General features: G+C 44.3%; 1 protein-coding gene across 6 annotated transcripts in view; it reads left to right on the top strand.

The window, feature by feature from the left end:
* Positions 1-20,262, top strand: part of LOC118290068 (kelch-like protein 29) — a 192,074-nt gene that overhangs the window by 128,989 nt on the left and 42,823 nt on the right. For all 6 annotated transcript variants that reach the window (XM_035617404.2, XM_035617406.2, XM_035617405.2 and 3 more), the window contains 4 exons: positions 1,961-2,160; positions 4,280-4,392; positions 5,554-5,700; positions 17,062-17,260. In XM_035617404.2, coding sequence (XP_035473297.1) covers positions 1,961-2,160; positions 4,280-4,392; positions 5,554-5,700; positions 17,062-17,260 — 659 coding nt within the window. The remainder of the gene's footprint in view (positions 1-1,960; positions 2,161-4,279; positions 4,393-5,553; positions 5,701-17,061; positions 17,261-20,262) is intronic.

The following is a 20,262-nucleotide window of genomic DNA, read 5'->3' as shown; positions in this document are numbered from 1 at the left end:
GCCACTTGAGCTGGTTCCAATTGCACTAATTGACCAGGTTGATGAGCATGCTCTTCTTTTATTTTTAGCGCCATTCTCCCCCTCTTTTCCTCCCCACCTCCCTCCATCACTTTAACCCTGAACAACACTCCCCTTCCCTTCTTTCTGTCTTACTACCTGCCCCCACTGTAGGGCTTTGTGCGGAAAAAGGGGCAATAACACTATTTGGCTTTTTGCTTTGCAGGAGGAAAAAGAGTAACTACCTTGGTTTTTCCAGCCAATGTCCATTCCAGAGACAAATGCCATTGTCTTTTATTTTATTTTTTTGGATGTCCTTCTCCCCTCTCACCTCCTGAGTGCGCTTTAAATGACAACTAATGTCTCAGTTCATACACTACAGGCTACTGATGATTATTGCAGCGGGGACAAAGGCTCTGTTTAGGTGTGATGGTGTTTTGTTTTTTTTCGGGGGTGGGCGGGGATATCTCTTATTTAAAAGACCAAGGAACAGTCATGGAACAACCCAACCCCTCCCTGAGAAGGATGGCTGCTGGCTCCCTGTGGAAGAACCGTCTCGCCCTGCCTCCCCTCCCTTTTGCTCCTTCCACAACCACTGCCTCCCCCAATCTCTCCTCTCTCTCTCTCTCTCTCTCTCTCTCTCTCTCTCTCTCTCTCTCTCTCTCTCTCTCTCTCTCTCTCTCTCTCTCTCGTCGTCACTCTAACCATTTCGTCTACCTGTCTCATCTGGTTTGTTTTGCTGTCCTTGTTTCACTAAATGCTGACTGTTTGTCATGATTTCTAATCCCACAAACTGTCTCCAACAGAAAAGTAAAAGACTCACACACACACACACAAACATACACACACTCGCACACGCAGGCAAATGCACATGCACACGTAGAGAAACAGACAGAGCATTATCATTGTTCTCCCATGACTGACAGAGGCAAACAGCCTCCATCCATCTTAATGGAGGGTACTTTTCATATTGTTGACGTCGATAGCCCCAGGAAGAGAGGCATAGTAGTGGGGGCATGTGTTCTGCTGGGCTTTGATTCCATTTATTTTGCCCTTGAGTGGATTATTGTTTCACATGGGACATTAAACATGGGTGGCGAGGTGTTATTTAACGCTCTCATACCTCCCCGGGGGGGATCCTGCATGTGAACTAATCTCGGGCCATTTGATCCCGGTGAAGTCACAACTTGGCCCAGTTCTGAAAGCAGCTCTTCACTCCCTGCATATCCCAGACTCCGCATTACGGGGGGGATATCATATTCTATTTAATTTTGTCTCCAAAACACTCCCTGGCACCACTTACACCATGCCAGTCGGAGTGGCTGCACTGCTTTGATACCCCCCCCCCCCCCCCCCCCCCCCCCCCCCCCACACACACACACACACACACACACACACACACACACACACACACACACACACACACACACACACACACACACAGACGGCAGTAGTGTAGGTTCACGAAAACAGCGAGAAATCTCCAGTGCAACATGCATACTTTTCATCATCATATCACGCCATCACTTTCTTTCTCTGTTTTCTGTCTGATAGCTCTTCTGTACACTGCCATGTATGCATTACCACATCTTAAACTATGCATACATGATAACACACATGTAATAAGCATGCCTGTTGAAACAAAGTAATGCCTTTTGTTTGCCTAATCTTTGTTCGTAGGGGACATTTTGTTTCAGATGCAGCATTAAAGTTGCAAATGTGCTAGTCCCATTGAAATGTAGAAACCATCCAAAGTTCTGTTACTGTCCCTTTTCACTTTACATTGTTATCTTATTGTGTAATGATTTTCATATTTCCTCCCCACTCTCGTTCTGGCCAAGGTGTGTTATAGGTGTTGTATATAGCATACACATATCTTTGTCCCTACCCTCCTCTTTGTGGCCTCGCTTTTCCTCTTGCGACGCCTCTAACTCCTCCGTCTCTGCCGTGATTGGTTGATTAGGTCATCGGGGGAGACGCGGGGGAGCGGGGAGATGCTGCAGCTGAACATGAGCAACATCGGCGCTGACGTGCTGGAGCTGCTGCTCGAGTTCGTCTACACGGGATCGCTGGTCATCGACTCGGCCAACGCCAAGACGCTGCTGGAGGCCGCCAACAAGTTCCAGTTCAACACCTTCTGTAAAGTCTGCGTGTCCTTCTTAGGTAGGAAAAGCTCTGACAACGGCAATTGGCTTAACTGTATGCATGTTTATTCCATGTGATATTCCTATGCAACCTTCCCGGCTGAGTGTAGTATTCACAGCTTGTGTTTTCACACACTGTCATGTGTCATCACGATGCACAGCCTTACAGAACGTCCTATGCAGAACCTAATTTACTTTAGCCCCGCACGCTTCTTTTATCATGTTTCCGAAGCTAGCAGCTGCCTGCTAAAGTTCTCAGTTGGGCACTGCTCCTCTGATGTCGCCCCAGTGGGCAGGACCCAGCATGGGGACAGATTTATTAAAAGGTCAGGGAACAATTGTCACTTAAATGTCAAATCCTCTGGCCTGAACCGTGATGGAGTCGGAAAAATGGCAAAACAGATTGATACACTGCCTTCATGCTCAGACAAGGTATGGAAAGTGGAGCAAGGGGGGGAAGGGGCTCTCAGGAGCCCAAGAGGTCACATGAAAAACAAATGGCATGTTCTAGATTTTAGTGGGTCAGGCGACCAAAAAGCTGCAAATGTCAGATTTTGCATTCCATTTAATACAATTTTTTTTTGTGTGTGCCGGCAACACAAGGGAAGTGCATGCAGCAAAAAGGTCAGCGACAAGCGAGGAGTGAAAGGAAAGTAAAAGAGAACCAGCAGTCCACATTATTGATTTGTTTTCCTCGATTTGGGCGGGAAAAAAATGTAGAAAACAGGGGAACCATTAGTTGACTTCATTGCCGGGTGCGGCGTCAATCCATTCTCCCTTCGACAAGATACACGACATTCCAGCGCATTAGAAGCAGAAAAACAGGGGCAAGCATGTGTCCTTGAGAAGGAAGAAATAGATACCGTGCCAGAAATTATTGAAGTTTGGAACAAATACACACAGGAGACGTAGCGAAACATCTCCATGACCTACTTAAACCACTTTGACTTTTACTCACACAACTTCACGTCGGAGAAATTCATTCAGTCATTTAGTCAGTCATCTATTGTGGGACTGCCGCTCTGTGAGAAATAATGACTTCTTTTTTTATTATCGCCACGATGAGATTTTTTTTTTTTTTTGTGGTTCAACCTAACATCATTTTCATGAAGGGCCCTGCATATACGGTGGGCAGTATATTTCATGGCAAACTTGGCTATCTTGCATTGAAGAAACTGATGGAAGGATTGTGAATCATAAACACGCATGCACACACAGTGTAAGAACTCTAACATGCACACATGTTATTTCAGAGGGACATTTTCAAACATCCTTTTTTGTTGTCGTCCCCCCCCCCCCCACACACACACACAGACACACACACTCTGATGCAGCGTGAAACCAGCTTTTATTTGGTCTCTGCTTTGGCCTTTGTTAAGTTGTGATCTAGCAGATGTTAGGTGACCTTTATTGGCTGATATTTGTTTAGGAAGGACTCTCCGACTGTGCCTTCAGTGATGAAAGACCTGTTGTCGCTTCCCTTTCATGGCGAGTGTTTAATCAGGCTCCTTTTTGTGGCCGCTGACCCAGTTGATCCATGAGTTTGCTTGCCTGTGTGTGTGTTTGTGTGTGTGCGTGTAGAGGAGTAGACAACCAGCACGTTCTTCCTGTCTCGTGATAAATGGCAATGTGCATTAAGAAAACTAAAATAACAGACACACAACCTTAAAAGCTGCTTCCTTACAAGAGATCACAGATGGTTGCATGAGCTTTCTCCCCGCTGGCCCGGCCATTTTGTGTGTTTAGGATACCCCGAGTTCTGACAGGACTTATTTAAAGTGGCCCCGCTAATCCCAAATCCCCCTCCCTGCCATCCACCGCCTCCTGTCTGGCCTGTGAGCGATCGATTCCCCTTGTTGTTTGTCCCCGGAGCTTTTTTGAGTTATTATACTTGTTCTGCCTTAGTCTCAGGCAGATTCACAGCCCGTTAGGCTTCGACATTCTGTGCTACCTGCAGACGCTCTTTCTGTCTCTGTAGCTTTCTACGTCTGTGATCATTTATGGACGACTGAATGATGTTTTTTTTTTACCCTCCCTTAATCAATCTACCTGTTTCTTTCTTGTTTTTTGTTTTTTTCTGTCCCCTCTGTCTGTCTTTCTGTCCGTCTCCACGTATCTGTCTTGTTTTATGACCACAGAGAAACAGTTGACTGCAGCGAACTGCCTGGGAGTGCTGGCCATGGCTGAAGCCATGAGTTGCACAGAGCTCCACAACATGGCCAAAGCGTTTGCACTGCAGAACTTCCCCGAGGTGAGTACAGATTCATCATGTTTATCTTTATTTATTCCTGTGGAACAAAGTTACACAATGGCTCTACAACTAAAAGAAGATGATAGTACAACAAAATTGTTAGGAGGAAAAACATTACCATAAGAGATAAATCTATAACCCTTACTTGTTTTTGCTTGAGAATAGTTTTGTGAGACATTCTTTACTCTGCAGATGGGAATATTTCTCCTCCACTAATTAAATCTTAAATCTGCTGAGACTAGATTACGATTAGTTTTGAATGTAGCACATGCACATAGTTCTTTAAAACTGTATGCAATTTTAGTTCAAACAAGAAATAACTGGATCTGTTTGTTCGATAGCAGCATTGATATACTTGGCTTAGGTCAAAGCTTTCACCACATCTACTGTGATTTACTGTAGGAACACAGTTTACTGTGCTGTGTGCAACTTACTGCACTTTTCACCTGGTGCCATGCAGCAGTTAGATAATCTAATGTAAAGGTAAAGACAAAGACACAAAACCAACACAGAACATGCCAAGAGATATCAATTTGTCTGCAGCTGAAGACGAGGGTCAGGATAGAAAATTGCTCGCTGGACTTTATGGTCTTAAAGCATTTCTTTCTTTCTGACGTCAGAAAAGCAACAGCAGTTTGTTGTTGTTGTTTTTTCATGTGATCCATATGTGTCCGAAATCTGAATGTATTTTTCACCCTATGGAGGGAGAAGTGAATTAATTAACTAGATAGTGATGTCAGACACAACTATAGATGCAACACAGTATTCTCTATTTGCCTTTGTTATGTGTCTGTTGTTGTACAAATTAAACAAAGGGGATAAGTCAGATGTGGCTCTAGCTTCCCATTTACTGATCCATTATAACAATGGCATTGACTTTCTCGTCAAACCCTTGGAAATGAGGATGATCAAAATACCTGAAAACATTCCTTGTTAATCCGGAAATCTTCAGATTAAAGCAGCAAACAAAGTTTTGATTGGAAGTAATAGACACTATAGATAATAATAATAGACTTGTCATTTGCCATGACAAAAGAGACATGAATGAAAATCACATCAGCAGGGAAACGGGGAAATATCAGAAATCACATTAGCAATGCGGTGAATCAAGACACCGCAGTTTGACTTTGATGATTGTGTTGTCCTCCAATAACCCCACAGGTGGCAGGGCAGGAGGAGATTCTGAGCGTTTCCAAGGAGGACCTGGTGGCCTATCTGTCCAACGACAGTCTCAACACAAAGGCCGAGGAGCTGGTCTATGAGACGATCATCAAATGGATCAAACAGGACCCCAACTCCAGAGAACAGGTATTTAAAAAAGAAAAAGGTGCTCATGAAAGTGTTTGTGAATTGTCTTCCTGCTCTGACGCTACTTTGCCAGAATGAAAACACTGTATGTGTACGATGAGATTTTAAAAAAGCAAATTAAATCCCTTGTTACCACCGAAGGTACAGCTACTGTATGTCTGCAGAGCCTTACGCAGCAGTTGTTCGAAATCCCACGAGTGCTTTGCCCTCAGAATGTGGTGTATTCTCGGTTACTCTTTCGTTCTTGAGACACTGTACAGCATGAAAATAACCACCACATGCACACGCGCGCAGGTGTTTCATTTATTCCTTGAGACCGTTAATCATAATCAAAGGTTACGTAGCCTAGATAGGTATCGACAGATACAGCGGGTCAAATTTTAAGAAACGTGCAAAAATCGATGAGCCTCAAGGTCAGAGTCGACTCCAGGCAACACTCATGAAAAGGTAAATAGACCGTACTGTAGACGGATATCCATCCAGTGGGAAAAACCCCAGGTCGTTTTTAGAGATTCCGTCACAAAAACCATGAATTTTAAGCTGATGATTTTAAAGTATTTTATAGCTGTTTAAAAATGGAGGTGAGATTATTGCCAGATAAATTACGCCAGTCCATCACAGCAAGAGTCATTCACTCAGTGTAATGTCTTCTTATCAACCAGCTAGTGGGGGAACAGCCTTATTTCAGCAGAATCAGGTTTCGCGCAGACCTCCGCAATCAATGTTACTTTATTGGCACCCACTTTTATGTGGTACGTACGCCAATATTTGAATTTTTCCCCTTTTGGATTTTACATTGAGCATTTATCTTTTGATATGTGGCCAGAGTATTGAGGGCCATATGAATCGTTATGGGTAAACTGTTGAAAGATGATGGTGATGCTTGTCAGAAATAAGATAGAGGTTATTATAGAGTTATTCATATAGATTCAAAGACTGAAATAAGAAAGAAACAGTATGGGAGAAGTATTTTTTGACATGGATATAAAACTCTCCTGCAAATCCACTCAAATTGGACTTTGTGTGGTGACTGATGGGAAAATTTGCCTCGGTGGCCCTGCAAATTCACAATGAGCCACAACAAGGCCGATGCGCGGTGTTTTTCGGGAGAACATACGATCCCCGTCATCTGTGTCGGAAACCTCCAGCCAGCTCAGTTGGGCGGACTCGTGCAATCACACACTCTAATGGAGAGGTGCAGAGGTGAGTTACTCTGATGGAGTAGAAGAAAAAAAGAAATGGAACATTTTCCCGGTTGTCTGAACAACCCACCGCACTGGTTCCTGAGAAGAGACACAGAGTCACCCCGTCTCCGAAGAGAGGAGAGAGAGAAGTGAAGGAGGGGTGGGAAGAGAGCTGGAGAAAGAGAGAAGCAGAGCGAGACAGAAAGACAGATATAGCCGTGGAGTGATTGAGAGAAGAGAAAGAGATGGTGAGGAATGAAGAAAGTGAAATGGAAAAAAGAGCCCCTGTGTTCTAATCTGATATCCAGTGGTTTGTGCTTCTGCGCAGAGCCATGACATCCCTGGAGCGGAGATGTGATTGAGCTCCCGGTCAAGCTCGACTCTCCTGCCCATGTGTGCCTGAAAAAACAACAACTAGCGAGGCCTGGTTCCGGCAGAGAGAACAGGAGAGAAGGGGAGAGAGAATAGACTGCTTCCCTCATGTCACAGGGAGAAGGTCATGCGACCCTAAGGGCTGAGTTTACATGCATGGCCCACCACCAGCTCATCATTCCCATGCTCCCTCGCCTTCATCCCATCTGCCCGTTTGGAGGCAGGGAGCAGCGGAAATCACTCCCCCAGAAACTGTGACACTTTTTAATGGCATGTCAGGGCAGAATGTCACAGCGCTGCTGCAGAACTCCGGCAACGGGGAGGACCGGCTTTAAGCCTTGAGCTAAGTTTGTACGCGTTTTCATTCGTCTGAGCGTGTGCGTAATGCGTGTCTTTGTGCGTCCGTGTGTCGGTGCACGTGCTGTGCGTTGTAAGCTGCAGGCTATAGAGTGGAAAAGTGGCATATTGAAGGCGCAGGGTAAATAATATGCAATTTTCTCTCTCCGGTATGCTGTCACTAACATCCAGTGGCACCAGGAAACGGGGGCCCGGACAGCGCTTAGAGACGGGGAGAGCATTGGAGTGTTAATAATGGTTCGCTATGAGACACAAAGTCACTGAATGGAAGACGACAGCTGTTACAGTTTTTTTGATTGAGTATCATTGAAGGTGTGCTGGCCCTGCAAGCATCCGTATATGTCTGGTTCCATGTGTTGGAAAAATGGGTGAGATGAGGGGCGATTTTTCACAGTTTTAAAGAAGATTAACACACGATTCAATAAGGAAAACGGCCATTTGTTGGAATACTTTATACGCCTTATATACATCTAAACATGAAGATTTGTCCCGCTCCGTTCAAAACAGGACACCTGGGAACAAAATCTGCCTCCTTCAAGACACTGCTTCCACAAGTTGCATAAAAACGGTATCCGGCTGAAGTCGCTGACACTGAGCGACCTGTCCTTCTTTTCTCCCAGACAGTCTTTTGTGGGACAACCCCAGACACATGGCTCCAATTATAACAGGCCACTCTCTCTGCCAAATCCGTGAATAGGACCTCCATTACGCCTCATTTCAACATATTCCATAAAGGATCCTATCTTGCCAGGTGACTCAACCTGACAAAAGGGGCCGATTAATTGGCTCTTTGGAAAGTCGCCAACTAATGGAAGAGCTAAAAAGGAGAGTTAATGGTGTATTTTCATGATTAAAAAAAAAGGGGGGGGGGCAGTGCTGCCATTAGCAAGGACCCACTGTCCACTCATCAGAAATAACAGTGGCCCGCCCTTGCAGTTCCTAAGCCCAATTAATAAAGTTAACGGTATTACATTGTATGATATGATTTTCAAACAGTTATTTTGGGGATTTTATACATTTCAGTCTGGTTATATGGTGATGCGATTCTTTTTCTCCCCCCCAATACTCATTAAGAAGAATAAAATCATTTTCCCAGAACAAATTATGCTATCATTATGTAGTTAGAGTATAAAATGATCAAAGGACGGAGATGCTTTGAGCCTGTGAAGGGACTTTAAACTGAGTTTCCCTCGCTGCTTTACGAATCATTTACCTTCAAAAACTATCAATGACCCTTCCAACGCGAGCATCACTTTTGATTTAGCGATTCCCTTTTCAAGCTCCAAGTTCAAAACAGAAAATTTTTTATGTAAAAAAAAAAAAAAAAAAAAAAAAAAAAGGTTAATTTCTCATCTTTGAAGAGGAAACCGAGTCTGTTGCAGAGCGGCGTGGAAATGAATGCAATGCAGGCCACCCCGAGCATGATCTGTGACAAGTGCTCGCTCTTGGGGAGACGTAGCCCCGGCAATGGAGATTGATGCAGGGAGCAATCCTTGCTTTTCCTTCTGCATCTCTGCCTCCCTTCCTCCTTGTCTCTTTCTCTCCAACTCACACACACATACACACACACACACACACACACACACACACACACACACACACACACACACACAGAGTGGGACGCACAAGCGTGACGTACTCAAACGTTCACACAAGAGTGGAAATCACTTGTACGTCAGTGCAAGTACGACTTGTGTATTAGAGAATGGACGGGATCTGATGCAAGCCAGCGAGCAACCGGACCTCCACTCTCATCTGTGTCCTTCGTCGTCCTAAAGTGCACTGATGTGTGCAGCCATTTGAACCGCAGCTACTCAGACACGCCGGCTGCATATCCAGAGCAAGTCAAAGGCATCTCATTTCCACCGGGCCCTTCTAAAAAAAAAACACACAAAGGAGTTGCATGAGTGATACATAGTGCATAGAGAAAAAACAAATTACACTATCTGTTGTTCAAAGGAAGCAGTCGTCTCTGTTTTCCTCAAGATTCATGAGGAATAATAATAAATATACTCATTGAAGAGGAAATACAGAGGTTACAAATCAGTGGGTTGAGAAACAAGCCAGAAAGTTTGACAATACGTTAATGTACAACAAATGACCATTCCTACAAATATGTTTTGAATTAAATGAGCAAAAAAAAAATATCTTGAAAGAAATCATGCAGAAAGAGGCCTCGGATGAGAACACATTGCACCTGTCAGTAGTAGCTCAGGGCAGCAGTCGGCATCTGTCGTTTGCTACATCTCTCTCCATCCCCCCAACACATCCCTCTGGCTGACATGCAGCCATAGCTGCGCAAGCGCGACAAAACACAAACACGCTCAGCAAAGCGTCTCTTGAACCCAAATGAAGTGCCATTTGGGAGAGCATATTTTACTCGTCCATAATGTGTTAGCGGAAGACGAAAAGAAAAAAAAGCACAAGCATGTGTTTTCACACAGAAACCTGCACACACTCAAAAGGACACTGAGCGCTGGTCATCTCAGCTGAGTGGGTCTGTTAGCGATGTGAAGCTAAGCTTGGGCACACGCCCTATTGAACACACACACACACACACACACACGTGTGACTCGGTGAGTTAGTATGTATGTTTCTTTAAAAAAAATTATTTTGCCATTCAGAACTGTTTGTCATTCACCAGTTTGTCCATTTTTCCCACTGTAGCATTCATGTGCTCCTCTCTGTTTTGAGCATTGTAAACAGATATTCTTGATGCCGTCATGGCACAGAATCTCCTCACACACACACACACACACACACACACACACACACACACACACACACACACACACACACACACACATCTACAGTAAGAGGTGCAAGTGTTTGCTGACAGTAGTGGAAAGGGAAATGGACAGTGGACATTTGTCATCTGTGTGAGCGGATGGTGGCCTCCTGGCTGTTTCTCTGCTGCCTCTGACAGGTCTGAGAACTTCACAGTTAAACACATTATCCCTACCGATTGTGTGCGTGCGTGCGTGCGTGCGTGCGTGAAAAAGTTAGTTGTTTTTTGGAGCTGGGCTGTGCAGCTTAATTTACCCTGCAGGTTTAGCAGTAGATGCAATGTGACCGGGGCTGCAGGGCATGTGCATCTGCCGGCACTCAGAACGTTGACCTGGTGTGTTAGAGAGGTGAAGTCACAAGGTGTTATCTGGGTTGCATATCAAAATACAAGTGGATAACATATGGATTCCACATAAAAACTCTTCTCCAGGGAGAGCAGAAGAGTGAAGGAGAAAAAAAAGTGTGTGTTGGTGGACCGGCTAAAAGTAACATGTCCATATGTCGTCAGACCCCCGTGGAAACTTTCCATATGCTTCATGCATTAACAACTACTGAACACGTTATTGAGAACGTGAAAAGATCATACCCAGTTTTGTTTTTTTCCCCTAATGCACCATGCTCTCTTTATCTCTCCGTCGGCACTGTAGCTTTTTGCGATTTTAATCCATTACATTTTAAAAGTATACGCCGATTGCTCGGATGAGTAGGCGAGGAGATGAAAATGACAGGTCACACCATGCGTCTGGAGAGATGGCGCTCACTTTCACTCCGCGTGCCAATGCATGAGAGAGTGGCTGCTTGAGTGCTTGCTGGAGACAGAAAGAAATGGAGTCGGATGTATTCCGCCTGCTCTCATCTGCTAAGTGCAGGCACGTCACTCATTAGTCTTGAGCTTTGTGAGTATTCTAATTTACCTGGTTCATGTCACACATAGACAAAATAACAATCTAACCCTTTTAGCACACAATTCACACGGCAGGCAATCCGCAGCATGCACTCTCCACTCGCCACGCTTCCAGAGAGGACGGTAAAAGCCTTCATGCCTCCGCTTCGATCAATATTTACCAGACCTAACACCTGTGGAAGGTTTCAGTCTGGTGTCAGTTCTGTTACTTACCTTTCGGATTAGCATTTGAGATATGGAAAAATCTGCCCCCAGCTCAATTACAGAGATGTAAGAAATCTTGACTAAATCAGGTATGCAAAAAGCACAAGAAAAGAGTAATTTCACTTAATAAAGAATTAAACCTCAGTTCACTTGGAAGGTGCATGTTGGTAAAATGACTGTAATCCCATTACTTTAAAGTACTTTCATGGTACAGCTGTTTTAATAATTTATCAAGAAAGACATACCTTTGTTAATGAGTTCAATCCAAAACCACAAGACTTACTTATCACGTCACCTTTACAAAACATCAGATTCCTGTTCTTACACTTCATGTAGAGGTTTGAGAGGAGGAGAGTGTACTTTGCTTGCAGCTCCATGAAGTTGTACTTACTGTAGGACAATGCCCGTATATACATAAATATGGGGAATGAATCTCTTCCTTCCACTGTACATAGATGAAACCAAAATATTCTGGATGCAGCTGCTTCCATGTTGTGCTGGTGACATCATTTTGAGCCAGAGTTTGCACAATGCAGATCGGGAGGTCCAGCCGCACACTGTTGAGGTCCGGCTGCCACACCTGCACTACCAATCGCAAGTCAATCATACATACACACTTGAACATACATGCATGTAATAAAACTGACAGAAACCCTTTTCAAACTTCCGTCTGGATAAGGGGGTTTATGACCTACACCGCAGACAGCCACCAGGGGCTCAAGATGTTTTGGATTCCCTTTTGGGAGCTTGCGTATCTCTACTGTAGCTTAATTCTGGCCATGACATTTTAACATGCTGATGTTCCCCACAGGTATATGTTAACCTCTGCAAAATCGCAAACCCAAAATCCAAAGTACGGCTGAGGCCAATTGGAATGTCATTAGTGTTGTATTGTTGTAGTCATTCATAAAAGCATTAGACAAAGAGAACATTATACCTCCCAACGCTGCTAGATGAAGAGTCAGGGGATCGCCAAAGTGTGTAGGATTTGTCCTCATGGGTTGTTGAGATGTCTCAGCTTTATCTGACCACTTGCCCAACTGACAGACCGTCATCCGTGCAACTTTGCTGCGAGCGCGGCTAACAAGCTCACATGTTATATATACGACTGCCTTTTCATAGCCATAACTGTTCAACAGATTTGTAGTATATGCACAGATAAACAGTGGCATTTAAAAAGCTCTGCAGAGCAAATATGGAATTACTCCTCCCCCAAATGAATCGTTTAAGTGTATTTACTCAGTTGCAAGCAATTTAAAAGACAACATAGTAATTACAGTGATTAAAGACCATAACAGGAATGAACCACAGCAGTCTCACAGTGCATGTGACCCCACTGTACGAGTGCTTCGTCGGTTGACTGACCCGAGTTTGATTTGCATAAAAGCATGTGATTAGATAACGTGGTGCCGCCACTAATGGCGGCATCAGCCGACCGTTTAACGTCCATGAGTGAGTCAGGGACCAGTCCTTAGAGCCAAAAGAATAAAACAAACAAAACTAAGTTGCTTAAAACCCCTTTAAAAAATTTTGGCATAGCATTACTGTCTAGCAGTATCAAGGTCGCTCATTTTTAAAAGATAAAACACAAACGTTGAGATAACCACATCTGCAGTCATTTCTGCTCGAGTAGTTTCAACGGCCGGCACGAAGCAGGACTCCTTTTTATTTGTTGGGGCCCACTACTTTGGATTTGAATATTAGCAGCGAATGTGCAAACATCCCTCATTTCCATTCTGATATATGCGCGTGTGTGGGAGGAAGAGCGAGGAGAGGGAATGGAGGCGGAGAGAGAGAGAGAGAGAGAGAGAGAGAGAGAGAGAGAGACATACAGACAGACAGAAAGTGAAAAAGAGGTGGGTGAGATAGTGAGTTAGTTAGAACTAGAGAGGAAGAGTATTTTTTTCCCCCCAGAGATAGAGGGTGAGAGATGAGAGAGGAAAAAAACCTAGGAAATATCCCACCACTCTACACACACACACACACACACACACACACACAATAAGGGGATATCCCACTACTGTATGCATGGTTGTTTATTTAATCAGAGGTCAGTGACTTGATCTTTTTCGTAATCTCTTCAACAAGATTTACAGTCAAATCAATTTTTCGGACTGAAGCGACCAACCAGATTAACAACAACTATGACCACAGACAACAACGTGGTTATAATGCAATCCAGTCACGCTGCAGACCACACTGGCTGCACTGCATCCATCTGTCTCTCTTTGTATTCACATGTGCAAATATGTGTTTATGTGTGGGTGTGTTTTGGGTGTGTTTACAGTATATGGTTGCATTCCTTACCTTTTTCGCAGAGACCAGATGCTGCCTCTTTGTGTTAGTTTCACTGCCGTCTCGAAGATGTTTGGCAAGTGAAGACGGGCTGCAGCAGATGTGGGTTTGTGTGCGGCTAAGATGTGCAGATGGTGGGGTAGAATGCTTTTGCTTTTCTTTGCTTCATCTTGTAGAGGTAAAGGAAACTTAGCTTGGCGTGTGTGTGCGTGTGACGAAGCACCGTTGTGTCAAAGAAATGGCGTGTTGGGTTTGTCACGGCAACGTTCTTGAGTGCACCCAGAATGACAGGTACACGGGTCATGTGTAGTAAAGAGACAGATAGGGATGGTAAAAACGTATGGATTTTGTTTGGGGTCCACAGGACCAATGCGTGCTGTACACAGCTCTGCAATGAAATGAGATTTTTACCTATTTGAAATAATAATTTTAAAAAAATTGAAACTCAATATGTGGTAGTCAATATTCATATTGTGGTGGGTCACCACAAATAAATCAATGTATAGCAAACTCGGGGCTTGTTTCTAGAAGAGCACCCCAATTACCTTTTTTTTTTATACTTGGTTATTCATATTCTAGGTCGCTGATACAGTATATCCTATCCCAGGATGCACTGCACGAGAAGCAGGGAAACTTTTGGCAGGAGTCGTGAGGGCGATGCATAGTTATACACAGGCATACGTACACAGTGGCAGGTCATTCAGGAGTCTCGAGCTCATCCGAGCTGCGTGTTGTTTTGACTGTAAAGCAAGAAGACGGAATATTCAGCTGAAACCAACACAACAACAAAAAGTCCTGCCCAGGGCCTCGTCCCTGTTCAAAAGAGGAGCGAGTTTTCACCGTGCACATTACACCAGACATTTGAGCTCATTTATTTCTGCTGTACCACGACACTGAGCTCCTGGCTGAAACTGCCACATACGCTATTTTAATTTAGCTCCGGGGGTCAGCAAGGTCAGTGTTGGACCTATTTCAGATGACCTGTGTGATCTCGTGATCCAAACTCAACTTGGAGTGCAACACAATTCAGTACTTTCTTCCAGCATTTGAATGATTTTTATTTCAAAAATAGGTTTCCTGTCAGATTCTTTTTGTCGTAAGATCCAAGTAGTAGGTGAGGTTGTGGCCAACCTGGGGAAGAGTAGCTGGCAAAGCAGAAGCTTGAGTCGCCTCTGCTTGAGTGTGACATGACTCGGTAATTACTGAGTCAAGTCACACTGTAGGGGGATTTTAATTGGAGGTAGTAGCTTAACCTGAGCTAGTGATGCTTCCCTTAAGAATATATCTGTATGCCAAGTGGCTCGCTCCAAGTTCACCCTCTCGCTGCATTTGAGCTGGGGTGCTGCGAGCGACCGCTGGTGTTTATGTGGGTATTGAGCTGTTTGTTTGATAAACTGTTGGGTAAAGCCGTATGCGTTTTGTGAAGAGCGGGAAAAGCGACCCCCCCCCCCCCCCCCCCAGCTCACTCAAAGTGAGGAAATGTCATCAGCAGATTTCTCCCGACTGCCGCAGAACCGTCACATCCTCTCTCTCTCCCGTCTTCTCTTCAGTTGACTGCAGTTCAGTTAACGTGTCCTTTCAACGCTCGTGTCCTGCTAATCTTCTCCTTCTCCTTCTCCCCACTGCCCCCCTCCCTGCTCCAGCCGTTCCCTCTTGTCTCCTCTTTGTCCCCTCTCCTGTTATCTCCCGCTGTCTTATTTCCTCCTTCCTGGTCCGATGCACCCAGGACATTGGTAGAGAATAAATGGGACACATGCTAGGCCCCCCCACCCCAAAAAAAAAACCCTCAGGTGGGAGAGGGAGATGTTTAGGCACAGTGTCAGCTTATCATTTGTTCTCCCCTGAATAACGTTTCTCTGAGTCTGTTGTTGTTTTGTCGCTTTCCCCGAGTGGCTCGGTCACGTTGCTCTGAGCCACAAGGTCGTCGGGGTCAGCCTCCGTCGCTCCGTCCACACTTGTTCGCTGCTTTTTACTGTCGACACAGATGAGACTCCCGTTGGGGGACAGACCTGCACACATACACTTATACAATCTCGCTGGGGAGAAGAAAAAAACACACGCACAGCAGCAGGAGCTATAGACGAGGTTGCCATGGTAACAGCCCGTCCTGTGTCTGAACACCTTTACATTATAGCACATATAAATGGTAAATGTATGCACACTCAGTGATGGAACAAACACACACACAAATATTTGTGCTACTGTGCTCAAGGATTTTTGACATTTCGAGTTTAATAATCAAGCTCCTCAGCTCTAACGATCCCTTCAAGGAAAAAGGGCCAATTTGAAGTCGCAGTTGTGCAAAATTAGACTTTTTATGAATAAAACTGTAGCTTGTGTTGCTGTAGCAGCTTACTTTGGATTTTCTCTTGCCTTAAATGGGTTACATGAACCAGAACTGGGTCTAAATGTAAATGCAAATGAACAGTGGCTATTGGGGGAAAAAATAACCAGAAGGTGGAAGCGGTGAGATCTTCCATGCTGCCTCATTTTGGCTCTCGACGCCTAACAAAAGTACAAAAGTGGGATGCTGAGCAGATCTCACTGATAACTTTTGCCAAATGGTTATTTCTGGATTCTTATCCAACGATGAATAACTTAATGACAGAATTAGAAGTCTCTGGAATTGTTTTACTTGTTTTTGAAATGTACAAGAGAAAATGTGCCTGTGATGGTGCATTCTGTACATGAAAAAAAAAAGGATTTTGAAGGATATTTTCTCATTTGTCTCTCTTTGCCAGGGGATTTTCTCCTGCACGAGTACAGAAATAGAACACGAACACATGCAGGGTGTTGAACTGAAGCTTTAAGGGCCTGACACTGACAGTAACTGTTCTAATGGTCTTGCTACAAACAGGTTTCCTCATAGCCAATGTTTTTATAAAATATGACATCATAAATCATTTGAGCTGCTTTTCCTATTTTCTTTTAAGATAAAAAAAAGGGTTATTTGTATGGGGGGGGGGGGGGGGGGGGGGGTCTTATAATGATGTTTGGAGTTAATCCAGCAGTTGTTTGAGAAAGATGTTGGTATCTGTGTTTACTGACTATGATCCAGTGTGTTTCTTATCTGCTTTTTGCTTGGAGTTGTTCACATGAAATCTCTTTGATCATCACTGGCAGTTTCACTCAGTCTAAATTAGTTCAGATGTTTGCAGACAGTGTTGCATTCAAGCAATACTCACTGATCGCTGCGTCCAACATCAAACCATCCCTATTTCTTTGTTTTATTCCCCTTCTCTCTGTGTGTCTCCCCAGCATCTGTCAGAGCTGTTGGCCGTGGTGCGCCTTCCCTTCATCCACCCGTCCTACCTGCTGAACGTGGTGGACAACGAGGAGCTGATCAAGACGTCGGAGGCGTGTCGTGATCTGGTCAACGAAGCCAAGCGGTACCACATGCTGCCCCACGCGCGGCAAGAGATGCAGACGCCCAGGTCCCGGCCAAGACTTTCTGCAGGTAAAAGTCACAGTCACTCATACAAGCAGAGCAGCTGTGGCGTCTTGAAAATGGACGGTATTAGAAAAAGGAAGCACTTAAATTTACAAGAAGGTAACATGTCATATGACCCTTTTTTTTCTTTCCACAATCAAACAAATGGCTGCTGGCACCAAGCCTGATGGAGGTTACCAGGGAAAAAGCGTAAAGTTGCCAACCATAATGGCTTCCTGGCGTTTTGGTGTGCTACCATTCTCTTTTTACAGCAAACCTCGGTCTGTAAACATCCCCAACAACTCCTCAACACCAGCTAGGCACAGTCGGGTCCGTCCTCGCTTTCTGAGCAACCAGCCAGCCGTTCCCGGTCCAACTGCCGCCAATGTCCAAGCCATTGAAGAGCATGTTTGTTTACATCGTTAAAATCAAAGAATCATTCATGGAAATTGGAAGGCGCCTGCAAATTGCTTTTGGCTGTTCGATTTTTCCCCCGGGGTCGGCCAGGAACCTGGTCTTTCCCCCTGTAAACGGCCGCCTAATTATAGTGTCTGCGTGGCGCTACGAGCTTCGCACCAGCACACCTTACCATTCATCACAACTTAGTTTCTGCTTGGGAGAATAAAGATAATTGCCTAACAAATGCCACTTTCATGCAGAGGTCAATTTGCAGGCCAGGTCTGTTGTCCGGGCCGCGGATCTGTTAGTCAGTAAACAAACATTGGGGGAATTGCATTAGGTTAATATTTTTTGCATTCTTAATTGCCTGTAATGTCGTCGCAGGAGGCTTCACAAAGGATCATTTGCCTCTTGAGAACAGACATTTGTGGCTTTCTTATGCGCACAGCGTTGTCCCATTACTCATCCTCGACCCAGTAGTTTCTCTTTGTTCTCAGCAGTTTCTCGAAACATTTTCTGCCAAGGCCCATTTTCTAGTGTTTGGTATGTGCATATCATACGCGTCCTACAGCCCCATTATGCCGGCTGAAGTGAGTATTGATTCACAGTGGCTTGTGCATTTATATAATTCAACAGAATTATATAAATGCAGCTGGGATGAATACATTCATGATGCATTATACCCAGACGGCTGAGGGAATGAGAAATAGACGCAAGTTTTCCAGATCAAGTTTTAAACTCCTCTGTGGCTGAAATATGGTATTATGACTGGCAAACTGGGCAGAGGGTTTATCATTGTGTTTGTTTGTCCATTTTATGAGGTGAAGTGTGAAACGCTGTGTGGTCAGATGTGTGGTTCTTGCTGTGCAGATAAACAAGAACGTACCTTGATGTTGTGTAATCCTGAAGGCCTGAGTGTGCGTGGGTTGTGTCATTTATTTAATTTCTTTTATACCTGAGCATGCATGTGTTTGTTGGTGGCCGTGATTTTTTTTTTGGTGTGTTTGTGTGTTCATGCACGTGTTCGTCAGCCATCTGCTGCAGCGGACAGGGTGGGCTCTGCACAGCAGGGTGCACGGTCACGGGGCCTTGCGGCGTAGACGTGGGGCATAGCATGTGGACATGCAGGACAGTGAGGAAGATGAAATGAAGACAGGAAGGAGAGCTTGAGGTTGTTGCACAATGTGGTCGGCGCACAGATGACAAGAAAGCAAAGGGACACGGGGGGCACAAGAGGAGAGGTCAGGATGTGGGCAGAGGGAGCGAGGGAGAGAGACGGGATCAGAAAAAAATGAAATTTGAAGGGCAGACATTTGATTTGGTTTATTCCTTGAGAAAGCGTCTACTTGTGTAAGCAGTTAGTGAGTGTGTGGGGGTGTGCGTGTCTGTGTGTGTATTTTAAATGTGCGCAAGCAGATGGGGCACCACCTGAGCTCGATTGATAAGTCTGTCAGGCGGAAAAGAGAAAGGAAAACTGCCATCCGTGAAGCACTTCTTGCTGAGCGCAGTCAATCTGTGGACTTGAGTCACGTGCATATGTGGGTGTATTATAGTGGGTGTGTTTGTGCTCATACAGTGTGTGTGTGTATGTGTGGACGCGTGTCTTTGAGTACCCTGTTTTTTTACCAATGATGAATTTGAGTTGATTCTTTTTTTTTTTTGCCTTGAAATTTAGTTCACTCTTGTGAGACACGTTATTAATTAACATTTGTTCACTTCCGATTAAAATCTGTTAGTCCAATATTAAAGTCCAAGTGACGTACATCTAAATGTAGTATTACCCTAAGTTGTTTTAGCAACCTAACGGTGTCTAATTTATACATCCAGCAGACACCTAGAGACAGCAGCATTAATTTGTGTCATGATCCAACTGACTAATATACTGTATCTCTGATACTCGCTCTCCTTTTATCTCTCTGCCTTTGATAACTGGTTCCTGAGGGAAATATCTTTAGGTTTTAGTTGCTAAATGTTCCACTCTGTTACTATCGAGTCGTAAACTTTGTCCGACTGTCACCCGGTGCTTCCCTGCTGCCGCTAGGAAACAGTAATGGTGAGAGAGCAGTGGGAATGAATGTAAAGCAGTATAGTTATTGGATGTAAAACCAAACAAATGGGTTAAAAAAAAACACAAATTCTTCGTAGAATTTGATGTGCCATCATTCCCTGTGGAGTCTGTTTATATATTGTGAATATAGAAATAAGATGTCATAGATTATATTATGATTGTAAAACACCTGGCTTAAATCTGCTTGTACAATTGGTGATCTACTTCATTCACCAGTGTCATATTTTTTTCCCCCCATCTTAAACTCATATCTTGTCAAGGACAAGAAAACTATTAATATGAATATGAATGGCCTATGAATTAGCAATCTGCAATGTGTTCATAAGAGAGAATGGCATGACATTTTTTTGAGTGTAACAGAAAGACTGACATTTAATGAGTCAATGCTCCATTAGCTGTAAGCCCTTAAAAAAATCAAAAAGTATTTCTATTGGAGCTGAATAGAAGCACACACACCCGTTAATTGTCTTGTTTTCCCAGGTTTTCCGTTTATATGGCATCCTGCTGTGCTGCATTGTGGTAACGCCTTTCTTTTCTTAATTGCCCAGTTTTTTTTCTGATG

Source organism: Scophthalmus maximus, chromosome 18 (assembly GCF_022379125.1).
Source record: "Scophthalmus maximus strain ysfricsl-2021 chromosome 18, ASM2237912v1, whole genome shotgun sequence".
Lineage (NCBI taxonomy): Eukaryota > Metazoa > Chordata > Actinopteri > Pleuronectiformes > Scophthalmidae > Scophthalmus > Scophthalmus maximus.
This window is presented reverse-complemented; position numbering and strand designations above follow the sequence as displayed.